The 23,422-nt window shown below is 43.7% G+C and overlaps 1 protein-coding gene across 1 annotated transcript in view; it reads right to left on the bottom strand.

Annotated features, from left to right (window-relative positions):
- Positions 1-23,422, bottom strand: part of LOC117360618 (sodium channel protein type 2 subunit alpha-like) — a 349,967-nt gene that overhangs the window by 47,118 nt on the left and 279,427 nt on the right. The window contains exon 23 of the mRNA XM_033944654.1: positions 14,223-14,276. Within this exon, the coding sequence (XP_033800545.1) occupies positions 14,223-14,276 (54 nt within the window). The remainder of the gene's footprint in view (positions 1-14,222; positions 14,277-23,422) is intronic.

Genomic DNA, 23,422 nt, shown 5'->3' with positions numbered 1-23,422 from the left:
TGCTTCGGGAGCTGGAAGGAGGGATATTTGTGGCTGCTGCAATGCTTCGGGAGCTGGAGGGAGGAAAGGAGATTTGTGGCTGCTGATGATGCCTCTGGGGCTATAGGGAGGGAAGGGGGGTTGTTGGGTCTGGAGCATCATTTTGGACATTGTCTGAGGAGTATGGGAGATAATTTTTTTGCCAAGTTTTTTTGCCATTGGATGAGAGTGCCGATTAATTGAATACCGGTTAACTGAGATTCTACTGTATGTGGGAAAATGTTACAATAAGAAATCTAAGGCCTACTTTGACTCAGACCATAACTAGACCAGTACTTATAGCCCATGAAGACTGTCTAGGATTTGCACTAGGAAGCTTTGCAGCCAACTGGAAGCAAAAATATAATGAGAAAGACATAGGGCTACTTTTACGAAGCCGCATTAGCGGCTTTATCGCATGTGACTTAATCACGCGCTAACCCCCACACTAGCTGGAAAACTACCACCTGCTCAAGAGGAAGCGATAGCAGCTAGCGCGGCCGGAAGTTTAGCGTGTGTTAAACCGCTAACGTGCCTTCGTAAAAGGACCCATGATGTCACTTTTCTATGCTTACCATGTTTTTAGCTTTGCCATTTACTTTTATAAATGACCCCTTAAAATGGATATTAAGTTGTGCTGTTATTTACCTCATGCATAAGAACATAAGATTTGCCACTGCTGGGTCAGACCAGTGGTCAATCGTGCCCAGCAGTCTAACCTTTTCTTAAATCCCTGTAGGGTGCTATCCCCTATAACAGTCTCTGGAAGAGCGTTCCAGATTTCTACCACTCTGGGTGAAGAAGAACTTCGTTACGTTTGTACGGAGTCTATCCCCTTTTAACTTTACAGAGTGCCCTCTCGTTCTCTTCATCTTGGAGAGGGTGAACAATCTCTCTTTCTCTACTAAGTCTATTCCCTTCAATATCTTGAATATTTCGATCATGTCCCCTCTCAGTCTCCTCTTCTCAAGGGAGGAGGCCCAGTTTCTCTAGCCTCTCATTGTATGGCAACTCCTCCAGTTCCTTAACCATTTTTGTCGCTCTTCTCTGGACTCTTTCAAACAGTACTATGTCCTTTTTCATGTACAGCGACGCAGTACTCCAGGTGGGAGCGCACCATGGCCCAGTACAGCAGCATTATAACCTTCTCCGATCTGTATGTGATCCTCTTCTTAATTATTCCTAGCATTCTGTTCGCCTTTTCGCCGCCACCACCGCACATTGTGCGGATGGTTTCATTGTCTTGTCTACAAGTACTCCCAAGTCTCTTTCCTGGGGGCTCTCTCAGAGTACAGCAATGGACATCCTGTATTCATGCATATGATTTTTGTTACCGACATGCATCACCTTGCACTTATCCACATTGAACCTCATTTGCCATTTCACGGCCTATTCCTCGAGTGCGCTTATGTCTCGTTATAGGTCTTCGCAATCCTTCTGTGTCCTCACTACTCTGAATAGCTTTGTATCATCCGCAAATTTAATCACCTCGCTTGTTGTACCAATTTCTAGGTCATTTATAAATATGTTGAAGAGCACGGGTCCGAGCACCAAACCCTGTGGCATTCCATTCGTGATGCTTTTCCAGTCAGAGTATTGTCCATTTACCCCCATTCTCTGTTTCCTATCCTTCATCCAGCCTAGACATGCAAAAGTATTACTTTTGTAAGAAACTATATTATACTGAAATGTGATGTTAGCAGTGTGTTGAGGCAGAGATTTTGCCCTCGCCTGTAACACCACTGTGCCCTTAATGGTAAAATGGCTGCTTTGATGGACAGATCCTGGCCCTTTCTGATGTTTTATTTATCTTGATGAAACTATGACTTAGGCATCCTATTTCCATCTGGTCCATTCTACAAAATTGCAGGTTTTTTCTATTGTTTAACAGATGTCACTTCTGTTTTCTTCTTGTATTCTTATAAGTTTTCCTTGATTCATTTCACTGAGCATTTGGACTTTTATCCGTTTTAGAGCGTATTCACTACTTTAACAATGGTTCTGCTGCTCAATACAAAAACTTTAAAAATTTTATTAATCTTTGAAATCATAATAATGACTTTCATGTCACAGCTGAATGCAACTTTTTAGGCACCAGTCATGGAAAATCATCTGTGATGGGATGGGAGGAACCATAAATGTGCAGCTAAAGTCTCAGTACCAGACACAATTCAGTACATCACTACACTAATAGAAGACTTAAACTCATGGTCTCACCAGCACTTCCTCAAATTAAACAAACAAAAAACAAAGGTGCTCTGGTTTGGCAGCCATAACACACCACCTCCATGGGAAATCACCTTGAACACGGGCGAGCAGGTACTTATAAGCAGAACATCAAGGGTTCTTGGGGTAATGCTCAACTCAGAATTGACCATGAGAGACCAAGTCAGCTCACTGGTCAAGAAGGTCTTCTTTCGATTAAGACAGTTGAGAACAATCAGATCAGCCCTAAGCCTGAAAAACTTCAGGACAGTGGCCCAAGCAGTCCTCCTCCCCTAACTCCCTCTACGGCCGCATCGCAGAGAAAGACCTTAAGAAACTGCAGGTACTCCAAAACAGAGCAGCAGGGGTCATCTTTTGCAAAACCAAATATGTGAGGGCAAGTCCACTGCTTAAGGAATTGCACTGGCTACCAGTTAAAAGCAGGGTTCATTTCAAAATTGCATGTATGGTCCATAAAGCCATATATGGAGAAAACTCAGCTGGACTCACTTCTGCCATCCCGATCTTACAATCCTTCAATGACTTGAGGACAACGCAACGCTGGAAGCTGCCACTCCCCTCCCCCATGCAAGGTCCGGAGAAAAGCTCTCTTCAAGACCACCTTTGAAGTCCAAGCAACTTACAACGACTTAACATATACTTCCAATTCAGGAAGGTACTGAAAACACATCTATTCTCTTCACTGCACTGATCTGTTACAACGTATTATCCCAGGACAAGCAGGCAGCCTATTCTCACATATGGGTGACGTCATCAGCGGAGCCCGGATGCAGAAGCTCGCATGCAGACTTGCTTGAAGAAATTCGAAGTTTCAAGTTGACTGCACTGCGCATGCGCGAGTGCCTTCCCGCCCAGAATAGGGCGCGTCTCCTCAGTTCTCAGTTTTCCGCGGAGCCGAGAAGTCCATCTTTGACTCTCTGCATTTAACTTCATTACTTCGTGCCTTCTCTGAACCGCGGTTTGTATTTTTTTCTTCACGAATCGATATTCTTCTTTATTTCTTTTATTTCTATTTTTTTTTTTAATTTTTTTCAATCTTCCATCCATTTGCCGGGGCAAGCCACTCGGCCGCAGCCCAAGGGCTTCGATCTTGCGGCGGCTATTTTTCCTCCTATGTCCCGGCCTGTAATGGGCTTCAAGAAGTGTAGCCAGTGCCAGCGTGGGATTCTCTTACAGACCCTCACCGTCGGTGCCTCAAGTGCCTTGGGCCGGAACATCACCCGAAGTCGTGCGAGCGCTGTGCTACTCTTCAACCTCGAGCCCCTAAACGTCGTCACCTTTTGGTGGAGAAGCTGTTCAGGATGGATTCTTCCTCCGATCCCTCAAATCGAAGGCGCCCTCGGCCTCACCTTCGACCGAGACTCCTCCTGCTTCTACTGCTTCCACCTCGAGCCTCATCAGACCTTCGTCGTTTGCAGCAGCTCTCTCTTCGACGACACCTGCTGTATCTTCCCCTGTTTCCTCAGGTCCGATAGCTCAGCAGAAGGTTCCAGTGCTGGTGCTTAAAGTGCCTAAGACTTCCAAGTCGAAGCACATTTACACTGCCTCAGTGGAGCCTCCAGCCAAAGTAGGTGGTCCGGTTTCAGACACAGATCCATCCTTGCCGGCTTCTTTCCAGACCATGTTGGAGAAGCAATTCATTCAATTCCTTACTAATATGGGACCGAAGCTTCTTCCTCTCATCCAGCCTGGGCATTCAGCAGACTCCCATGAGGTCGAGCCGCTTTCTTTGCCTCAGTCTGAACTTACACACTCTTTGCAGGGAGCAGAGTCTCTGCGAGTGTCTGGTCTGGTATCCAAGCACGTGAAGCAAGGAGCAGAATCTTTGCAAGTGCCTCGGCAGGAATCCTCACACTCTATACAAGGAGCAGAGTCTTTGGGAGTGCATCGAGGTTCTTCCATCAAGCCTCTGGAGTTTCGCTCTACAGCCTCCAGTCCTATCCATTCTTTGGTGGCATCGGCTGCTTCTGTCTCCGAGGCGAAGTCTCCTCGATCTTCGATATCTGCTTCCAAGCATTATTCTCACCGACGATCGAGGCCTTCATCGAGGTATACTTCCAGGCATAGTTCTTCTTCTAAAGAACATCCCTTTTCAACTAAGCCTTGCTCTACTCCTACTTCGACTAGACCGCTGACTCCTCGCTCGAGGTCTCCACTTCCGAACCTCGAGGATGCAGCGGTTTCGATTGCTTCGTCCAAGTCTCCATATTCTTTTGATGCCTTTTTTCCTGCCGAAGCTTCATCTTTGACCCAGACTGGCTCGACGTCCTCGAGTCCTTTTCGAGGCAAAGCATTGGCAGATCAGCTATCTTTCTCATCTTTTCTTCGTCAGATGGCTGTTGACATGGATCTTCAATTAGATGCTGGTTCCAAATACTCTAAGGAGTATCTCGAAGTCATGCATCTTCCTCAACCTCCGGCAGAGTCTCTTAAGCTTCCTCTTCACAAGCTTTTGTCTCAGACTTTTGGTCGATGCCTGGAGACACCTTATACCATACCGGCTGTTCCAGGCAAATTGGACTCTAGGTATAAAACTATACATCGCAAAGGGTTTGACAACTCACAGTTATCTCACCAGTCCCTGCTAGTTGAGTCCTCCTTGAAGAGGTTCCATCCTTCCAAGGTCTATGCCACCATTCCTCCTGGAAGGGAAGGGAAAACTATGGACAAATTTGGACGTCGCATCTATCAAAATGCCATGATGTCCTCTAAAGTCCTCAATTATAATTTTCATTTTATTACTTATTTTGAGTTCCTCATTTCTCTATTACCAAAATTCTTGACTTATTTGGATACTCAAAAGCACTTTGAATTTCAAGAAGTCCTTGCTTCTTTATCACAACTCCGCTTACATCTCCTCCGGTCATCTTACGATGCCTTCGAGTTATCTGCCCGGGCAACTGCTTGCTCTGTAGCTATGCGTCGCCTTGCCTGGCTTCGTACTATTGACATGGACCCTAATCTTCAGGATCACTTAGCTAATATTCCTTGTGCGGGCAATGACCTCTTTGATGAGTCTATCGAGGCAGCCACCAAGAAATTGTCTGAACATGAAAAATCCTTTGCTTCTATTGTCAGACCTAAGCCAAAGCCAGCTCCTGCCAAACCTACATGCCCTGTTCCTATCTATCAATGGCGTTTTGCTCCGAGGATGGCTCCTTACAATCGCCCTCCTCTTAAAAAACAGCAGCCTCAGAAGCAACAAAAACCTCAACCTTCTGCTGCACTTAAGGCTACTCAGCTTTTTTGACTGTTTAAAACAGAGCATAACCTCTACCGTTCTGACTCTGACTTCTCTTCCTCCTATAGGAGGTCGTCTCCATCATTTTTACCACCGATGGATGACTATTACATCCGACCTCTGGGTGCTCACTATCATCAGGGAAGAATACTCTCTTCATTTCACTCAGGTTCCACCAGAGCTTCCTCCAAGAGAGTATCCTTCCAATCCTTCCCAGACCGCCCTTCTTTTTCAGGAAGCTCAAGCTCTGCTTCTTCTCCATGCCATTGAACCAGTCCTTTGGAACAGCAGAACAGGGGGTTTTACTCCTGTTACTTCCTTGTTCCGAAGAAGATGGGTGATCTGCGGCCCATTCTGGATCTCAGGGCTCTCAACAAATTTTTGGTCAAAGAAAAATTTTGGATGTTGTCCCTGGCATCCTTTTATCCCCTTCTCGAGCAGAATGACTGGTTATGCTCTTTGAATCTCAAGGAGGCTTACACTCATATCCCCATTCATCCGGCCTCCCGTCCATATCTCAGATTTTGGGTGGGGAATCTGCATTATCAATACAGAGTGCTGCCCTTCGACCTGGCTTCATCTCCCAGAGTGTTCACCAAGTGCCTGGTAGTGGTAGCAGCAGCTCTACGGAACCATGGTCTTCAGGTATTTCCCTACCTCGATGACTGGCTCATCAAAGATTCAACATCTCAAGGGGTTATTGTAGCAACCCAACGGACTACCTGGTTCCTACAAAGTTTGGGATTCGAAATCAACTTTCCCAAATCCCAACTTCAGCCCTCACAGAATCTACAATTCACTGGAGCTGTTCTGGACACTGTCCAACGCAGAGCATTCCTCCCACAACAACATCTTCTTCAACTCTGTCATACAGTGTCTTCCCAGTCTTCCATCTCAGCGAGACACATGATGGTACTCCTAGGTCACATGGCCTCCACAGTACACGTGACTCCTTTTGCCAGACTTCAACTTCGAATTCCTCAGTGGACCCTGGCATCTCAATGGACGCAGGTTTGCGACCCACTTTCTCAACACATAACAGTCACTCCTTCATTGAAGCAGTCTCTCCGTTGGTGGATGCTCTCTTCCAATCTCTCCAGAGGCTTGCTTTTTCAAACGCACCCCATCAGAAGGTCCTCACGACAGAGTCCTTGACCTACGCTTGGGGCGCTCAATTCGATGGCCTCCATACACAAGGCCACTGGACCAGTACAGATCGTCAGTGTCATATTAATCTGTTGGAACTTAGAGCGATCCTCAAGGCTCTCAACGCTTTTCAACATCTTCTTCACGACCAGGTAGTCCTCATTCAGATGGAAAACCAAGTCGCCATGTATTATATCAACAAACAGGGAGGGACAGGATCTGCCTCCCTTTGTCAAGAAGCTCTGAAGGTTTGAGACTGGGCAAACTGCCATAACACCTTCCTCAAAGCTGTCTACATCCAAGGGGCGAAAAATTGCTTGGCGGACAACATGAGTCGTCTTCTGCAACCTCACAAATGGACACTCCATTCCTCGCCTCTTCATCACATTTTTTCACAGTGGGGAACACTGTGATAGACCTCTTTGCAGCTTCCCACAACTACAAACTGCCTCAGTTCTGCTCCAGGATATACTCTCCTCATCGCCTCGAGGCAGATGCTTTTCTTCTGGAATGGACGAATCTCTTCCTATATGCATTCCCTCTCATTCTCAAGACTCTGGTCAAGTTGAAGAACGATCATGCCACCATGATTCTGACTGCTCCTCGGTGGCCGAGATAACCTTGGTACTCCCTTCTACTTCAATTCAGCAGCAGGGAACCATACCTTCTACCAGTTTTTCCTTCTCTGCTTACACAGAGTCAGGGATCTCTGCTTCATCCCAACTTGCAGTCTCTACACCTGACAGCTTGGTACCTCTCAGCATGACCCCTCTTCAGTTTTCTAAATCTGTAAGAGACGTTTTAGAGGCTTCTAGGAAACCTACCACTAGACAATGCTATCACCAAAAATGGATTAGATTTTCTCCATGGTGTTTTTCTCATGATGAGGAGCCTCAGCATTCCTCCTTATCTTCTGTTTTGGATTACCTTTTGCACTTATCCAATTCTGACCTCAAGTCTACATCGATCCGAGTCCATCTCAGTGCAATTGCGGCTTTCCATCAGCCTATTGAAGGGAAACCCCTCTCTGCTCATCCGATGGTTTCCAGATTCATGAAAGGACTTTTCAATGTCAAACCTCCTCTCAAACCGCCTGCTGTGGTTTGGGACCTCAATGTTGTCCTTGCTCAACTGATGAAGCCTCCGTTTGAACCAATTGACAAGGCTCATCTGAAGTATCTCACTTGGAATGTGGTGGTTCTTATTGCCCTCACTTCTGCTCGACGAGTCAGTGAGCTGCAAGCCTTAGTTGCTGATCCACCTTTCACGGTGTTTCATCATGATAAGGTGGTCTTATGTACTTATCCAAAATTCCTCCCTAAAGTGGTATCGGAATTTCATCTCAATCAATCTATTGTTCTTCCAGTGTTCTTTCCGAAGCCTCATTCTCATCCTGGAGAAGTAGCTCTTCACACTCTGGACTGTAAACATACTTCCTTCTATTTGGAATGCATCAAACCACACAGAACTGCTCCTCAACCTTTTGTCTCCTTTGATCCAAATAAGTTGGGACGTCCTATATCTAAGTGTACCATCTCCAACTGGATGGCTGCTTGTATCTCATTCTGCTATGCCCAGGCTGGATTACCCCTACACAGTAGAGTCACAGCCCATAAAGTTAGAGCAATTGCAGCTTCAGTAGCTTTTCTCAGGTCCACTCCTGTTGAGGAAATTTGCAAGGCTGCTACTTGGTCCTCGGTTCATACTTTCACTTCTCACTATTGTCTGGATACTTTCTCCAGACAGAATGGACAGTTTGGCCAAACAGTATTACAAAATTTATTCTCCTAATTTGCCAACGCTCCCACCATCCCATTCTGGTTAGCTTGGAGGTCACCCATATGTAAGAATAGGCCGCCTGCTTGTCCTGGGATAAAGTACAGTTACTTACCATAACAGGTGTTATCCAGGGACAGCAGGCAGCTATTCTCACAACCCACCCACCTCCCCTGGTTGGCTTCTCTGCTAGCTATCTGAACTGAGGAGACGCGCCCTACGCTGGGTGGGAAGGCACTCGCGCATGCACGGTGCGGTCGCCTCGAAACTTCGAGTTTCTTCAAGCAAGTCTGCTTGCGAGCTTCCGCATCCGAGCTCCACTGTTGACATCACCCATATGTGAGAATAGCTGCCTGCTGTCCCTGGATAACAACTGTTACGGTAAGTAAATGTGCTTTCATGTACATGTGGTATATACCTCTGTATCATTTTTAATATTATGTAAGCTGCAATGATTCCTAGTCAACATTTGCGGAATACAAGAATCAGTATGGTATGGTATAAAATGTTTAGCTGCCTGTGCTAGCTTACAGTGCCTTCTCAAGAACCAAATTTTGACACCAAAGGATCTGTTTGACTTTTACGACAAAAGTGTCCCCTGATATCAAATTTTTCTTTATCTCAAAGGAGAATACTGAATCAAATCAGACCTGTTCAGGATGAGAGGTTTAGCAAAGATCATACAATTGCTTGGACAAGGGAAAATCATCAATTCAAGCCCACTGATGCAACTAAAATATGCATTAACAAAATTTCAAATGATACCACCTCATTCATTGCAAGTGTACTAGAAGACAAACATTTTTCTGCCCTTCAAGTATCTAGCCTCCAACTTGGGGGTCAGTATTTAGCTTGCATCTATGACAATTCTTGGTAGATTGGCCACATATGTGAGATCTCAATTGAGGAACGAGATATTTTGGTCAACTATTTGCACCCCCAAATTCTATTTTTCTACAGTCTGTGAACATGGTACCTGCATTTAGAAAGAAAACACAACTGACAGATCAATTGTGCAGCGTTTCCAGCGGCTTCAGCTAAGTAATCATTATTTACTGCTTGCTGAACATACTCGCTTTGCTGATTGTCTTTTTTCCTGTTGGCTCACAGATTGGGGGCAGAGAAACTCTTTTCTTTTGCTTTGTAATGTTTAGCTTATTTAATTACTTAGGGCTAGATTCACTAACATCACGGATCCAATCCATGAGGTTGCGGCCGCCTGACTCACGTCACGACTGCATGCAAATGGGGGCGATCGGAATCATGCCCCCAACCGACCGCACGGATCGCTGAACAGCAATCCTGATGTAAGTGCAGACCATCTTCTTTGCCTACAGATGGTCTGCGCATGCTTACAGAACTTCTGAATTATTATTTTTTTTAACTTTTTTACTTCGCGAGCCCGTGGTTTTAACCCGCTTTAAACCCACAAGCTTGCACTGCGGGGAAGGGCAGGAGAGTCGGGGCAGAGAGCATGGCGGCAAGAGGAGAGCTGGGGCAAAGAGCAAGGCGGCGAGTCGAGGCAGAGAGAAGGGCGGCAAGAGGAGAGTCGGGGCAGAGAGCATGGTAGCGAGTTGGGGCAGAGAGCAGGGCAGTCGCTTATTTTTTCATCAGCCAGCCCAGTCGGTATCCCTCATTTTTTTTAGTGAATTGCTGCCTGCCTATATTTGCATGCTGTTCCCCCTCATTTGCATGTGCAGATCAGATTAGAAGATTAGTGAATCGGGTCGGGGTCGCTAAGTGATCGTAAAGTGGTCAGGACACGATTGGTGTCCTTAGTGAATCTAGCCCTTAATGCACTTTTAAAGGCACTAAATTAGCACACAGTGGGGTGCCTATGATGGTGTGCGGCTGGAACCCAGAGGGTTTCTGCCTTTGGCTATAAGCAGCTGAGTAGATGCCTAGTAATCTGCTTTTTGAAGCTTACTATCTCACATTTGAGTTTCTTCTCCCATACTGTGTCCCTTTAAGCACTAGTTTTGTAGCTTTGGAAGAAATTTTTGCTTATACTGGGGTGATTTTTGCTGTAAGGTTATTTTATTAGCCACCCCTTAGAAACATGACATTACATTCCGCCTTGGCCTTGTAGTTCCATGAGGATTATAATCAAGATAAAAACTGAATATTTCCAGGAATTACAGATAATAACATTACAGTTAAATAATCCTCAATTTAGCTGAGATTAACATATTTCTGAAATAACATTGTTTTAATTTTTCTCTGTAAAGCTCTATAATCTATAACTTCTATATCCAATTTTGCAATAATCCTTCTAATATCTTCAATTTCTTTGTTCCCTTAATTGGGGGTAAGCAAAGGGTTTTTGAATTCTCCTTAATCTAGCCACTTCAGTCAAACAAATCTAGCATGCAGATAAATGAGTGCAAATCCATACAAAATTTGTGTAATAAACAATAACATTTAAATAAAATTTGGGCTTGAACAGGAAGGAAACCAATGTACTTTGAAATAAACTGATGATATATAGTCATGTTTATTCAAGAAAAAAAAGCTAATAATCAATCATAACTCATATTTTGTATGGTCTGTAATTGTTTTATTATAGCTGCTGAGCATGGTAAATACAAGATACTGCAGTAATCCAACATTCCCAGAATCAATGCCTGAATAAAAAGATGAAATTGAGTCACTTCAAATATTTATGAATGCTCCTTAGATTTCACATCATCAAAAAGGAACCTGTTGGGTTCTAGAAAACATATTATTACTACCCTGGATTCACCCACGACTTCATCAAGCAGGCAGTACATTTAAGTCACTTTGTCAACCCTTGATGGGATGTTCAAAAATATTTTGCAAGTCAGGAAACACATTAAATTAATTTTTGTAAAATCTGCAGTTTAAGCAATTTTGTTATTCTGTGCCTTTTCTTGTCTTGTGCTTAAACAGAGCTTGGCAACCTTTGGCTGGTACCCTGCTTGGCTATTAGGAGTGGCCTCTAGGAGATGGGGTTGCCAATTCTGCTGCATTGGCAGAGGCTCAACTACCACTGACCAACGCAAGGTAATTAACATAACACAATTGTGCAACAACTTTGATGACTAATTTATGAAAATATATCTGAGCAAAGATGATAAGCACAACAAGCTTTACTGCATTGTAAAATGTATGATCTCTAGCTCAATTGCTTGTTACACAATAGGGTGCCAAAGATGGTTCTGCATAACAATGTATCTGCAAAAGATGCATGTCTTTGGGACCTTATCTCTGATCAAATCAAGGTCGGGTCCAAGATGAAACAGGGTGACTTTTTCAATAAAAAAAGATGCTCTTTCAAATGACATAAAAAAATAAAAAAAAACTACACAATAGAGATATTTGCACCCAAAAATGGTGTAAATTTGTATTAAAAAGTAACATCACGTCTTTATGTCATTACTAGTCTTTAAGCCCGTTACATTAACGGGTGCTAGAACATATGTGTGTGTGTCTGTCTTTATTTTTTTCTCTCTCTCTCCTTAGCCGCTTTCTTTCTTTCTGCCTTTATTTTTCCTTGGCTGTCCATCACCACCCCTTGTCTGCTCCCCCTGTCCATTTTCCCTTCCTTTTACCTCCCCTGTGTCCACCACCACCCCTTCATTGCTCTCCTTATGCAGCAGCAGCCCTTCTCCCTTTGTTTTACCTCCCCCCTGTCCAGCAGCACCTCTTTCCTTCTCCCCCTATCCAACATTAGTCCTCCATTCCTTTTTCTTCACCTCCCCTGTCCATCAGCATCTCTTTCCTTCTCCCCCTGTTCAGCAGTAGGCATCCCTTCCTTTTTTATCCCCCCTCCTCCTTCTTATCCCTATGATACTCTTACCTTGCTCTGCCCCTGATCAGAGGTTCCCGACAGCCACCCAGTTGCACCCATTGGAAAAGTTCCCACTGCCGCATCCCGCACCCCTCCTGACGCTGCTCCCGCTGTCCTTTCTGTCTGTCTCTGTCCCCCTTTGCCTGTCTGTCTTTCTCTGTATCTCCCTGCCCCTGTGTCTTTCTTATTTTCTTTCTGTCTCCCTTCCTCCCTCTGTCTGTCTGTCCAAAGCAGCATTCCATCCCCCTCCATTTCCCTCCCCCCACACCAGTTCCCTGTGCACCTGCCCTTGTGTCTTTCTTATTTTCTTTCTGTCTCCCTTCCTCCCTCTGTCTGTCTGTCCAAAGCAGCATTCCCTCCCCCTCCATTTCCCTCCCCCCACCAGTTCCCTGTGCAGCAGCATTAGCTTTTCCTCTACCCCCCCTTTCCCTTCCCGCGGTCCGGACTACAAACGTGGTGATTCCAGCAGCGCTTACATCAGTCTCCACACACTGCTTCGGATCCTTCTACTGCCCTGATTTACTCTGGCACGTCCCTGATGACATCGTCAGAGACGCAGCAGAGCAAATCAGGGCAGTAGAAGTGCCTGAAGAAGCGTGTGAAGACTGATGCACACACTGCTGGAATCGCCACTCGGGCCCGCGGGAAGAGAAGGGGGTGGGCGGCAAAGGAGGAACGGAGATCGGCGGCGGCAGGAGGAACCGAGATCGTCATCTGACTGCAGTCCGGCTTGTGCTGGTGACATATTAGTGCGCATGCGCACTACTTCGGCCACAGACCTACAGCGCACGGAACACGCAAATAGAAGTGCGCATGTATATTAGATATATTTGCTTCCAGTTGGCTGAAAAGCCTCCTAGTGCAAAATCCTAGATGATATTTTCTTTCTCAAGGGACCCTCGGCCACAAGAGGGCACCCGCTCAAACTCAGGGGCGGAAAATTTCATGGCGACACCAGAAAGTATTTCTTCACAGAGAGAGTGGTTGATCATTGGAACAAGCTTCCAGTGCAGGTGATCGAGGCAGACAGCGTGCCAGACTTTAAGAATAAATGGGATACCCATGTGGGATCCCTACGAGGGTCAAGATAAGGAAATTGGGTCATTAGGGCATAGACAGGGGGTGGGTAAGCAGAGTGGGCAGACTTGATGGGCTGTAGCCCTTTTCTGCCGTCATCTTCTATGTTTTCTATGTACATCATGGGCCATGACTACTAGTCCAGTTATGACTTTGAAAGTACAGGTTAGGAGCAATCAGGAGTCAAAAGTAAGCCTTAAATTTCTTATTGTAACATTTTTCACATAGATTACTGGCCCATAAAAAAGGAAGCAAGTTCCAAACTTTTCACAAGAACTTAGTACCAGGAATTGTACTAATCCTAAAAAATTTCAGTCCCCTGACAGGTTTTGTTGGTCTGCAGCACCTGAACAAAGTGGCCATTTGGGCTCCTTTTACTAAGGTACGCTAACATTTTTGGCACATGCACAAGATTAGCGTGTGCTAGTTGAAAAATTATCACCTGCTTAAAAGGAGGTGGTAGCGGCTAGCGCACGCTAAAACCGCTAGCGCATCTTTGTAAAAGGAGCCCTTTGTGTTATAAGGAGTGTGGTACTCTAAAGGTGATCTTCATTCAGCTGTCTATAAGTTTCAAACCAATATAGATCCAGCCCAAAAATTTTGCATGATTTAGTTTGAGACCCTAATGAATGTCCACATTGGAGGAGGTCGTCGTTGATGATTTTCAAAATTGGTCCACTTGATGTGGAATGATCCATAAGCAAGAAGAAGCACAATCAGTTTTGACAGCATGTTCAAAAATCTCAAATATTAATACCCACAAGCTATAGGGTGTACCATTAGATTTAAAATTTGACATTCACTTTTACATTAAACAGATAATTAATAACATGCAGTTTATAACTCAAAGCATGACACAATGGACATTAATATTTCATTATTTATGCCTTGATTTAATTATAAAATGATATTAAAATATATACTAACGTTTCGAGAATCAACTGCTGCATACATAATTTCTGTCCATCCTTTAAATGTAGCCTACAAACAATACAAAAAATATATTTAATACTTAGATATAAATAAGGGGGAAATAATTTTATAACAGGGCACCTATGTCGAAAGTCCAATTTTATGATGATAATATAGGGCAGCCTATAGGGCAGCCTGAACTTAACCAAGTTATTTATGGACTCTATGTCAGAGAGCTATGAACTCAGTACACTGATGAACTCATGCCATTGCAGCTTTTTCAAGACTCAGTGAGAATAAAGACATAGGGGCTCATAATCGAAAGAGAAAAACGTCCAAAAACCGGCCTAAGTCAGCACTTGGACGAACATTTCTCAAAAACGTCCAAATGCCGATAATAAAAATGGGTTTTGGACGTATTTCTAAACGACCTAGGCCTTCATAGTACTGCTCAACGTCCAAAGCTAAACGGGGCGTTTCGGGAGGCGTGTTGAGGGCAGGACGTGGGCCGGCTTAGACTTAATCGTACAGCATGTATAACCGAAAGTTTAACAACGGAGCATAGACTGAACCCACCTAAACTCACCAGATAAGCACTTCAAATACATAACACAGACCCACACACACTACCCCAGTGATCACCCCCATAAAACTTTTATTTACAACTTTAAATTTCAGCCTCCAGACCATCATCACTTGGCCGCCTGGCATAGGAAAGCCTAGTCGTCCAGCCCAGAGGCAGCTTAAGTCATCTTGGAGGTGGGTTAGGGACCCATAGAGAAGAGGACCCATGCCCATAAGCTCCTGTAATCACTGCATTGATATTGAAACATGTGCACTGCCTTATACACCCCCAAAACCCTTTTTGACTGGCATATAAATGGCTCCTGCAGCCATAAGGGCTATTGGGGTGGTAGATAAGTGGGTCTAGGGGATTCTGGAAGTGGTTTGGGGGGATCACCATCACCTATAAGGGAGCTGCAGTGAGGAGAAGCCATGGCACCCTTTTTGTGAAGTTCACAGCAGTGCCCTGTAAGGTACTCCACTATTTAGGTGGCATGTCTGGGTGTGTAGTCCATCACTTTGCAGACCCCTCCCACGTCAAGAAGGGATTGGACAATTTTCTGAAGGAGAAGGGGATAGAGGGGTACAGATAGAGGACTACTACACAGGTCCTGGACCTGTTGGGCCGCCGCGCAAGCGGACTGCTGGGCACAATGGACCTCTGGTCTGACCAAACAGAGGCACTTCTTATGTTATGTCCAACAGGGCTTGTTCTAGGCATTTTGGACTTGGACGGAAAGTTGGACGGAAATGTGGTATAAAGATGGACAATTTAGCGGCTTGGACGATCAGATCGGCAGGACGTATAATTAGACGATTTTCGAAAGCCAAAAAAAAAGTTGGACATCTATTTCGAAAATGTGTCTTAGGCTCTTTTTAACTTTGGATGACTTGCGTGATGGACGTAAACAGACTTAGACGTCCCTTTCGATTAAGCCCCTCATATTGTTCCTTGTTATAACATGCAAATGCAGTGAGGCCTATTTAAGTACTTTCTCAGGCCTATTTAAGTACTTTCTCAGAACAGAGACCAAATTTGAAAATTTCTTGCCATAATCTTAGCTGTTTACTAGCTCTCATCACTGGGAATACTATACAAGTAAGGAAAAAAAATTAATGTTCCTATGTTATATGTGGTACGTTGAGCTCCAGCCAATTGGAGAGACTGTGCCCAAGGTCTGGCTCTGTCTATGGCACGCTAATACTGAGGAAAAGATTCTCAAAGCTTCACGGTAAAAACTGTCAAAGGCAATCTTGTAATGATTTTGAAAAGGTGAGTTATTCTCCAAAAGCAGTGCATGCAAATGAGGTTCATGGAGCATAGGCTCGCTAAATTTACTTGAGATGAATCACTGATGGTAGCGAACAACACATTTGCAGAATACACCCGCATATTAAAAAAAACAACCCAAATCGAAGACTGGGAGGAGAGATGCCCACTCTTTCCCACCGTGCTCACACCTCCACACATCCATCCCTGGAAACAGGAGAGATGCCCACTCTCTCCTGCTGTGCTCGCACAACCTTTGGACACCCATCCCTGACAGTGGGAGAGATACCCGCTTTCTTCTATCACACTCACATAATCCCTTCACTCTACCAACCACTCCCTCCCGCCATCTACCAGACCACCACGAAAACTCTCCCCATGACCCGATGACCCCCTCACTCCCCCCCACTTTATTCACAAGTCCTGCTGGAAGACACCTACCCTCCAGCTGGCAGGCTCGCCTCTTACAAAATGGGATGCACCAGGGAGGGGCCTAAGGTTCTGATTGGCCCAGATGTCTATGGTTCCTCTCATAGATGGTAGTACTATCTGAATAATGCTGCTGAATATCTGTCTCAATAGCATTTATTGGTGGTGGGAAAAAAGCTTTTAAATATTGATCTCTATAATTAATATGAAACAAGGGCTTCCACATTTTAGAATTTTTATTTGACAAGTCTTGGAGTACAGAGGAGTCATCAAATTGCCAGTAATAACAGAAATTATCAAAAGTGTGGCATGAGTAAAGCAGTTCATTTTAAAGGAGGCTAATACTAGTGTTACAAGGAGCCACTGATTTATCAAGATTAATCAAAACTTGAACATTGTTGGAAGTCTCTTTTTTTTTTTTTTTTTTAGAATATTTTTATTTCCAATCATATGGGATTTTTTTCTTCCACATTTAAAACTGTCAGTTGTTATCCCAATGTGTTCTAAAGTCAAATCATGTCCAACTTCTAGATGTCTTCTGGGATACGATGTACATAATATATAAATCTTGGAAACAAACAGAAGAAACTGCCTTCACACCAGTGAACAGCAAACACAACAACAAAGGTGACCAATTGGTGTTGAGTCTCTTTTACTGTAATGGACTCGACATGATCGTGTTTCGGCCTGAAGGGCCTGCCTCAGGAGTCTTGTCGTAAATCAATTCATACAATTCCCATAAACTTTTCAACACATGCTTTAGTAAACTGGGTTTCAAGTTGTGCAGTGTATCTCCTGGCTCTAGGTATTGACCTCTCATTACAGGTCCATTCTTCCCTTAGGTTATGCTGGTTCTCATTGAGAACTGACATCAGCCAATCACTGAACAGTGCGGCACCAGGCAGGAAGCACAAAGGTCGCGCTCCTGCATCGCACCGCTCAGCTATCAAAGCCAGCCGTCCAGCAGTAGAGCACGCTGCACTACCGCAACTTTAAAAAGGTACTGGGTAGAAAAGTGCTTCTTATGGTCTGAAAAATATGGTATTTCCTTAGATTACTCTGGAGCCTATCACCTCTTAACTTCATCCTATGCCTCTCATTGCAGAGTTTCCTTTCAAATTAAAGAGACTCGACATAACCAGATGTATTAACCATCTACCTTGGTGACAAAGATATGATATTCATTAAGAGCCATTAATTTTTTAATAAGAGTTAAAAATATTTTCTCTTTTTTTTTCATTCCAAGTTTTAGAATTGTGTGAAAAATTGAAAAGTGTAGTTGTAAATTGGATCTTTTTCCTTCTTATCTTTTTGGGGGGTATCCCCTCACAGGCTATTACATGGCTATTACATTATATTATCACTTCCTTGAAAATAGTCATTTCTCGCTGGGTATGAGGAACATAATCCTAACACCTCTACTGAAAAGTACCGATTTGCATCCTTCAGTTCCCTCCCATTACCGTCCAATCGCAAATATACCTTTACTGACAAAAATGATGGAATCTATTATCTCTAGCCAACTTTCCAACTATTTGGAGAAATTTTCCATTCTGTTACTATTCCAACATGGGTTCAGACCAAATTTTAGCACGGAAACCCTTTTAGTGTCATTAATTTCAAAGATTCAAAATTTACAGATGCAAAATAAATATGCAGTACTCCTGCAATTTGACTTGTTGGACGCATTTGATGTTGTCCATCATGATATCTTGATTCGTATGTTTTCAGATATTGGTTTAAATCAAGTAGTTCTGAACTGGTTTAGTAAATTCTTATCATTGTGAACCTATGAGGTACATTTGGAGGGTCTGACATCCTCTTCATGGAAACCAAGCTGTGGAGTACCACAGGGTTCTCCTTGACGCTGATACTGTTTAATATTTATATGATCTCATTGAAAAACTTTTGTCTCACATCTGTAGAGACTATATTTACCTATGCAGACGATATCCTCATTTTACTGGAAATTGATACCAATCTTAACAACTTACTGCCTCTTTTACAAAGCCAAGCAGCAACAGCCCCGAAGCCTTTTAAATCTCTATGGGCTTCAGGGCCGTTAGTGCAGGGCAGCCACTAGCACGGCTTGTAAAAGAGGCCGTTAGTCTCAAGTATAGACTGTTGCATTTCTAAACTTCAAATGTGGGCACTCTCCATTCAAATGAAGCTGAATGCTGCCAAAACTAAATTACTTTGGGTTGGGCCAAAATTGGAAAATCTCCTTGTCTCTGTCACACTAAAAACAGGTATTTCATTACAAATAGATTTTTCTTCCAGAGTGCTGGGTATTGTCCTATACTCATCACTCACATTTCATGAACAGATAAATTATTTGATAAAAAAGTGTTGTTTTTTTTGTCTATGTATTTTAAGGAAAGTTAGAGCATTATTTCATCAAGATTAGCAAACAGAAAGAGTGGAGAGCTATGTATGTTAACGCACACAGCCTAGGGAATAAATTTCTAGAACTAGAAACAGAAATAGTTAATGCAGACATAGACATAGTAGCAATATCCGAAACATGGTTCACAGAATCTCATGGGTGGGATATAACCATACCGGGATACAACCTGATTAGACAAGATAGAGAGGGTAAGTTAGGTGGTGGGGTAGCACTTTATATCAAAGAGAACATTAAGACAACCAGGATCACAGATGTCAAGTATACTGGGGAATCCATCTGGGTAAATTTGGCCAGAGGTGGAGAAAAATGCCTGTACCTTGGTGTGGTATACAGACCTCCGAGACAATCGGAGGAAAAGGACTCAGAATTAATTGAAGACATTGAGAACATCACCTTACGGGGGGAGGCTGTTCTATTAGGAGACTTCAACATGCCTGATGTAGACTGGAACACACAATCAGCGACAACTTGTGATAGCAGGAGGATATTAACGTCCATGAAGGGAGTACGGCTCAAACAAATGGTAGTAGAACCCACTAGGGCCCAGGCCATCCTGGACCTGGTACTTACGAATGGGGAAAGCGTCTCGGACGTCTCGGTGGGAGAGACGCTAGCCACCAGTGACCATAACATGGTATGGTTTAACCTTAAGAAAGGCTTCCCTAGGTCACAAAAAAAAACAAGGGTACTCAATTTCAGGGGCACTGACTTCGCACGCATGGGAGATTTCGTCTACCAGACGCTACAGGTTCAAGAAGTAACTGATAATGTGGAAGCTATGTGGACAACCTTGAAATCGATCCTTCATGAGGCAACTATCCGCTACATAAAATCGGTAACCAAACAACAAAGAAAAAGGAAACCCCAATGGTTCACAGATGAGGTATCACACCTCGTCAAGGAGAAGAAAAGAGCATTTCTATCATACAAACGCATGGGGGGAAAAGAAGCAAACATTGAATACAGGACAAAGTCTGCAGCGGTCAAAACAGCAGTCAGGGAAGCCAAACTTCGTATGGAAGAAACTCTAGCAAAGAACATCAAGAAAGGGGACAAATCCTTCTTCAGATACATTAGCGACAGGAAAAAGAACACAAACGGGATAGTACGCCTTAGAACGCCAGACGGGAATTATGTGGAAACTGACTCCAATAAAGCCAAACTACTGAATGATTACTTCTGTTCAGTCTTTACCTGCGAGGCACCAGGGCACGGGCCTCAGCTGGATACAAAGCAAAGCATGGATGACCCATTTCAGAAGTTTGAGTTCACACAAGCTGATGTTTACAGAGAACTGTCAAGACTCAAGGTGAACAAAGCCATGGGACCGGACAATCTGCACCCAAGAGTGCTCAGAGAGCTATGCGATGTTTTGGCGGAACCGTTAGCCATGCTCTTCAATCTCTCCCTAAGTACGGGGAGAGTCCCCCTGTACTGGAAAACTGCCAATGTTGTTCCTCTGCACAAAAAGGGTTGCAGAGCGGAGGCTGCGAATTACAGACCAGTAAGTCTCACATCAATAGTGTGTAAACTCATGGAAACTCTACTTAAAGGGAAATTAGACACGATATTGGATGAGGGGAATCTGAGGGATCCCTGTCAACATGGATTCACTAGGGGCAGGTCTTGCCAATCCAATCTTATCAGCTTCTTTGACTGGGTGACAGGAAAGCTAGACTCGGGAGAGTCTCTGGACATAGTGTACTTGAATTTCAGTAAAGCGTTTGACAGTGTCCCACACCGTAGACTATTAAACAAGATGAAATCGATGGGGTTAGGTGAGAAACTAACGGCATGGGTCAATGATTGGCTGAGTGGAAGACTTCAGAGGGTGGTGGTCAATGGCACCCTCTCTAAGACATCGGAGGAGACTAGCGGAGTGCCGCAGGGCTCAGTCCTGGGACCATCCCTTTTTAACATATTCATAAGGGACTTGACCCGAGGGCTTCAGGGTAAAGTAGCGCTGTTTGCCGATGACGCCAAACTGTGTAATATAGTAGGTGAAAGCGATCTCACGGATGGTATGGCACAGAATCTGATCAAGTTGGAAAACTGGTCTTCAACATGGCAGCTGGACTTCAACGCAAAGAAGTGTAAGGTGATGCATCTCGGCAGCAGAAATCCATGCAGAACATACACCTTGAATGGAGAAACACTAGCTACGACCTCAGAAGAACGGGACTTGGGAGTAATCATCAGTGCAGACATGAAGGCTGCCAAACAAGTAGAGAAGGCCTCATCCAAGGCAAGGCGGATGATGGGATGTATCAATAGAAGCTTCGTCAGCCGTAAACCTGAAGTCATAATGCCACTGTACAGAACCATGGTGAGACCTCATCTGGAGTACTGTGTGCAATTCTGGAGGCCACATTACCGTAAAGATGTACTTCGAGCTGAGTCAGTCCAGCGAATGGCCACTAGAATGGTCTCTGGACTCAAGGGTCTCTCATACTAGGAAAGACTGGGCAAGTTGCAGCTCTACTCTCTAGAGGAGCGCAGGGAGAGGGGTGACATGATTGAGACATTTAAGTACGTCACAGGTCGTGTCGAGGTGGAAAATGACATATTCTTTCCTAAGGGACCTTCAGTCACAAGGGGGCACCCGCTCAAACTCAGAGGAGGGAGATTTGGTGGTGACATCAGGAAGTATTTCTTTACAGAAAGGGTGGTGGATCACTGGAACAAACTACCGGTGCAAGTGATCAAGGCCACTAGCGTGCTCGACTTTAAAAATAAATGGGACATCCACGTGGGATCTCTACGTGAGTCAAGCAGCACTCTGACTTAATGGGGTGGGACCGTAGAGTGGGCAGACTTGATGGGCTATAGCCCTTTTCTGCCGTCATCTTTCTATGTTTCTATGTTTCTATTGTACTTGCCCAGTTGGATTATTGTAATTCTGTATATCTAGGTATCAAACAGGGTAGTTTAAGAAGACTTCAATTAATACAGAATACGGCAGCTAAACTCATCTTTGAGAAGAGAAAGTACAATCATGTCTCTCTTATGGTGAGAAAGCTTCATGGGCTCCCAATCAATTTTAGGATCTAGTTTAAATGTGCCTGCGTCATTTTTAAGCTTCTCTATGGAATATTTGGCCCTTTGGTCCCTTTATAGTGGAATACCCTTAGATCTTGCCATTCGAGGAACACACAGAGATAAACGACTGTTCCCTTTTTTCAAAGGAATTAAATCGGCCGGTATACTCAGTCAATCTTTTGCTTATGAACTGGTAGAAATGTGGAATGGGCTTCCTGACTGTCAGATTGATAGGTCAGTTACCACAATTTTGTAAAGTCCTAAAAACTTTATTATTTACACAATACTTGAACAGTTTACCTAAAGATTCAACGAATTGATTGCTCTATAACACTTATTTTTCTCTTATGCTCTTGTTCGTTTTCCTGCTGGTCTTTAATTACTTGTAAACCGAGTCAAGCTCCATTGGAAGATGACCTGGTATATAAATCGAAGATTAGATTAGATTAGCTTGCATAGAGATATGCAAAAGGGATTATATACACTCCATATTCCCAAGAATAAGTGACAGAGGATGTGACTTAACAAGAATTCCCAAAACAGAACGCAGTCATGTAGGGGTACAAAAATAAAAAAAATCCAGAACAAGGTAGGTATAGAAAACAAAGGAGTGGAGTCTCTCATATAGGGGTCACATGACTATTTGAAACATTTGTGACTCTTTATCCACTTTATCCACTGTTAAATGGAAAGTTGAAAACTACAGTGACTCTACCCATGAGCTCTTGACCTACATAGTTCATCCAGAGAATCATTCATGAAATCACAAAGAACCCCAGACTAATATCTAAGGATCTGCAGGCCTCTATTGCTGTAGCTAAAGTGAGGGTTCATAAATTGACTGTCAGGAAAAAAAATGAATGGGCATGGTGTTCAATGAGAGATTAGCTAGGAAGAAAACACTGCTTTCTAAAAATAATATTGCTGCCTACCTCGGATTTGCCAAAGAGCAAATAGATGACCTACTAGAGTTCCTAGAATAATGTTTTCTGGTCTAAATGAGTCAACAATTAACTTTTGAGTCAGTGGTTACTGTTTTGTTTGGTAAAAAACAAACACTGCCTTCCAAACCCTTTCAAAGTAAAAATCTCACCCTGTTCATTAAGCACGGTGATAGAAATAAAACAGAACGATGATGCTTTAAGCCACTGGGACCTGAACAGCTTGTCATGAATATTAGATAATTTGTCAGTGAGCTGGAGCTGAAGCTGACCTGAAACTAGGTCCATGCAGCAAGACAACTGTAAATATTGAATTACATAAACTACAGAATGGCTGCTAAAGAAGAAGAGATTTTGTGTTTTGAATTTGCCAAATCATAGTAACACAGTAGAGGACGGCAAACAAAGACATGAATGATCCATCCAGTCTACCCAACCTTACCCACTCTTTACATTCCTGATTTAATTTAAATTTTCCTTCTTCTTAGCTATTTCAGGGCCAGAACCCAAAGCTCAGCCCAGTACTACTGAAGTCTCTGTCAAAGCTCACTCCTGCCTATCTAAA

This window comes from Geotrypetes seraphini, chromosome 5 (assembly GCF_902459505.1).
Source record: "Geotrypetes seraphini chromosome 5, aGeoSer1.1, whole genome shotgun sequence".
NCBI lineage: Eukaryota > Metazoa > Chordata > Amphibia > Gymnophiona > Dermophiidae > Geotrypetes > Geotrypetes seraphini.
This window is presented reverse-complemented; position numbering and strand designations above follow the sequence as displayed.